The 3,418-nt window shown below is 48.1% G+C and overlaps 1 protein-coding gene across 1 annotated transcript; it reads left to right on the forward strand.

Annotated features, from left to right (window-relative positions):
- Positions 1–386: 386 nt before the first annotated feature.
- On the forward strand, positions 387–3,418 carry irx1b (iroquois homeobox 1b). Its single transcript, XM_077743536.1, has 5 exons — positions 387–941; positions 1,270–1,512; positions 1,711–2,485; positions 2,566–2,626; positions 3,126–3,418. Exons 1-5 carry the CDS (start codon positions 705–707, stop codon positions 3,172–3,174), a joined length of 1,365 nt encoding a protein of 454 aa, XP_077599662.1. The 5' UTR covers positions 387–704; the 3' UTR covers positions 3,175–3,418.

The following is a 3,418-nucleotide window of genomic DNA, read 5'->3' on the forward strand; positions in this document are numbered from 1 at the left end:
GCCGTATCAATGACCCCGCCATCCCATCTGCCCCACCATAGACCAGGATCGCCTGTCACGTAAAGGAGCTGATCACCAAACTTATCTGATGCAAATTCCTAATTGTCCTCTATTTAAATTGCCTTAAACCATCAATTGGCCGCATCTGTGACAATAGTGTAAATAACAACGGGAGGGGTATTTCTCACAGCACTAATGAAGAGGCAAATGTAACACACACTTAACAGGGTCTCCCTTCTCTGAGCATATTGTAGACTGTTTAAAAACACACACACTCACCCCCACACTCACACACACACATGCACACACTCACGCACGCACCACAAGCCACCCACGACCCGGACTAACCAATGCACTAATCGCCTGCCCTGGGCATAGGAGGAGCTTGGAGCTTAAGTAGGCTGCCAATCACTGCGTCAGCTTCACATCCACATCCACATCCAAAAAGCTCCCCCGGCCAAACGCGCGCATCCCTCCGCGCTCGACGTGCCAAAGTGGGGCTTTGACTCGTGCGTGCGAGAGGAAGCTCCACACTTTTCCAAAGAGAGGACTCTGCTAGTCGATTTCAGATCCCTTGTTTTTTTTTTTTTTTTGCTATTTCTTCCACTCTCTATTTGGGATTTTTCTTCTTCTTCTTGTCGACTTTTGGGAGAGATTTTTTTTTTGTTTATTGATTGATTTTTTTTATTTTTTTTGTACTGGACATGGCTTTCCCTCAACTGGGGTACCCCCAGTTCCTCAACGCCGCCCATGAAGTGTACGCGGGGGAACGTCCGGCCTCGAGCCGGGAAGGGAGCAGCGAAAGCGGAGTGAGCTCGTCCGCGACAGCCGCCGCCGTCGGCTCCATGCTTGGGATGTACGGGAGCCCCTGGGCCGCCCCCAACTATAGTGCCTTTCTCCCCTATAGCGGAGGACCAGACCTCACCCTTATCTCTCAAATGGTAAGACAGAATGATTTTTTTTATCAACATTAATAGCTGGAAAATAATTGAGGATAATGATATAGTAATAATAATTTGCGTACGAAATACTTGGAGTGACATTTAAAATGTTAAACTGTCATGGCGACAGGCAAAATGTTAATGGAGGTAAATAGCTTTAATAGGAAAAATTAAAAGCATTTGCTATGATTCGAGGAATGCTTAAGAAATGAAATTGCAATAATATACTAAAAAAATAATTGTGCCCATATTCTTAATGTTATGAGGAATTCTATACACAAAAACTAAATAATTTCCTAACTTTTATTTAATTTTTTTTGCATTTTAGGGTTCCCAGTATGAATTAAAGGACAGCCCCGGTTCCCACCCGGGCTCTCTACCTGTGCACGCGGCTCAAGGTTTTTATCCTTACGGACAGTATCCTTACGGAGACCCGTCAAGGGCCAAAACGGCCACACGGGAGACCACTAGTACCCTGAAGGCCTGGCTGCAGGAGCACCAGAAAAACCCTTACCCCACCAAGGGGGAGAAGATCATGCTTGCTATCATTACGAGGATGACACTCACCCAGGTGTGCCTAAAATAATTCTATTAAATGTCAAAGGTCAGCTCTCAATAATTTGGGGGTAACGAAAAAATGAAAACGTATTTGACAAATGCTATATTTCAAGAATGACTTAATTTTTTTTCATGGCAGGTAAAATTTAAGGATTTTTTTCCCCTAAAGTCGAGAATGTTTTAATAAAAAAAAATGTTCTGGTTCTGTCAGGTGTCCACGTGGTTCGCCAACGCACGCAGACGTCTCAAGAAGGAGAACAAGGTGACGTGGGGCCGCAGCGCCGAGGACCGCGACGGACGCATCTTTAGCAGCGACAACGAGGACGAGCCTGGCAAAAACGGCAGCGACGACGACGACGAAGACGAGGAGATCGACTTGGAGACGGTCGATATTGAACGACCGGACGAGGAGGAGCGCGTGGCGCCGGCTGCGGCGGAGCACGGCTGCGGCAAGGGGGAGATGATGGAGAGGGAGAGGGAGGAGGAGGAGGAGAGGGAGGCGGGGGAGGCGAACGCACCCGGCGGCGAGGCCCAGGCCCGGACACTTCCCCTCAACAAGAGCCAACCGACGGTCAAATTGTCGGATCGGCGCTCCCCCGCCGAGTGCCAGAGAGCGTCTCAGAGCAAACCCAAAATCTGGTCCTTGGCCGAGACGGCCACGGCGCCGGACAAGACGCAGCGAGCCCCGCGCGCCGTACACGCGCAGCAGGCGGCCTCGGCGTCGTCGGCCTCGGCGCCGGGCGGACACCCGGCGCTGCTACCGTCTCATGGGATATACACCTGCCAGATTGGGAAACTGCACAACTGGGCTAACGCGGCTTTCCTCAACGCCAACTCGCTCTTGAGCGTGCGTTCGCTTCTCGGAGGCGCGCAGGCCGGACATCTGCCTCTGCCGTCCGCGCGAGCTGGACACGGGACGTCGGGGACGGAGGACGACAGCGATGGGGACGGGGACTCATCCGGGAGCTTTAGTCCTAAAAGAGACGGTACGACGACGACAATACCACGACTGGATGTGATCACCCGCCACACTCCAATCACAACTTTATTGTTTTCATTTGTTTAGATGAAGACAGCGACCACAGGCCGGATTCCCTCAAGTCTCCTTTCCGACTCCTCACAGACAGGTAAATAAAAGACAGCCTATTTATTAATCAAATCAAGTCCACCACCATGAAGCCATTCAGGTTCAATTTCTTGCCACGTGTCGCCTGCTAAATGAAGCCTCCAGCGGAGGTAAACAGCGTTCCACCTCGATGGGCACGCGGGTTTGAGCTCCGAGGCCATAAATCATGTGATTGAGAGGCCACTTTAACGCCTCGTCAGGCAGCGAGGGTCCTTGGGGGGCCTCCCATGGAGTTATCTTTACCCACCCGGGTCATTTCAATCATATGTGCCTAAACCAGAGTCAATGCAGTCAAAGAAAAATCACTGATAGCGTTAATGTAATGGAGGATGAAGCCTTTGAACAACAAATTTTGCTATCTCTGATTTAGACGGATTCGGTTAAATAAGGTAGATAAACCCAATATAATTTTTGTCCAATGCTTTTCATGGAAATAATGATTTAATGGTTGAATATTTATACATTTTAAGCTGATTCTTCCCCCACTTTCTTTTCAACAGACCTCACCACAACGCAGGAACACAGCGAGCGCTCACATCGTCGTTATGAAAATATGGATGGATTCAAAGTATATATATATGTAACTGGGAACAATTTAACAAAGACGATTTTTTAACAGGGCAACCTGTTAGAATGTTACTGTTTAGCAGCCTATACATGAAAAAAAAGATGTTTCCTTGTTACTGATTTGCTTGTGCCTCTCATTTATGTCCTTTTTTTCTCTCTTACTGTTGCTTTGGAAAATTGTAAATACAAGATATGAATTTTTCTTTAAAGAATATATTTTTCAGAA

This window comes from Stigmatopora nigra, chromosome 21 (genome assembly GCF_051989575.1).
Source record: "Stigmatopora nigra isolate UIUO_SnigA chromosome 21, RoL_Snig_1.1, whole genome shotgun sequence".
Taxonomy (NCBI): Eukaryota; Metazoa; Chordata; class Actinopteri; order Syngnathiformes; family Syngnathidae; genus Stigmatopora; species Stigmatopora nigra.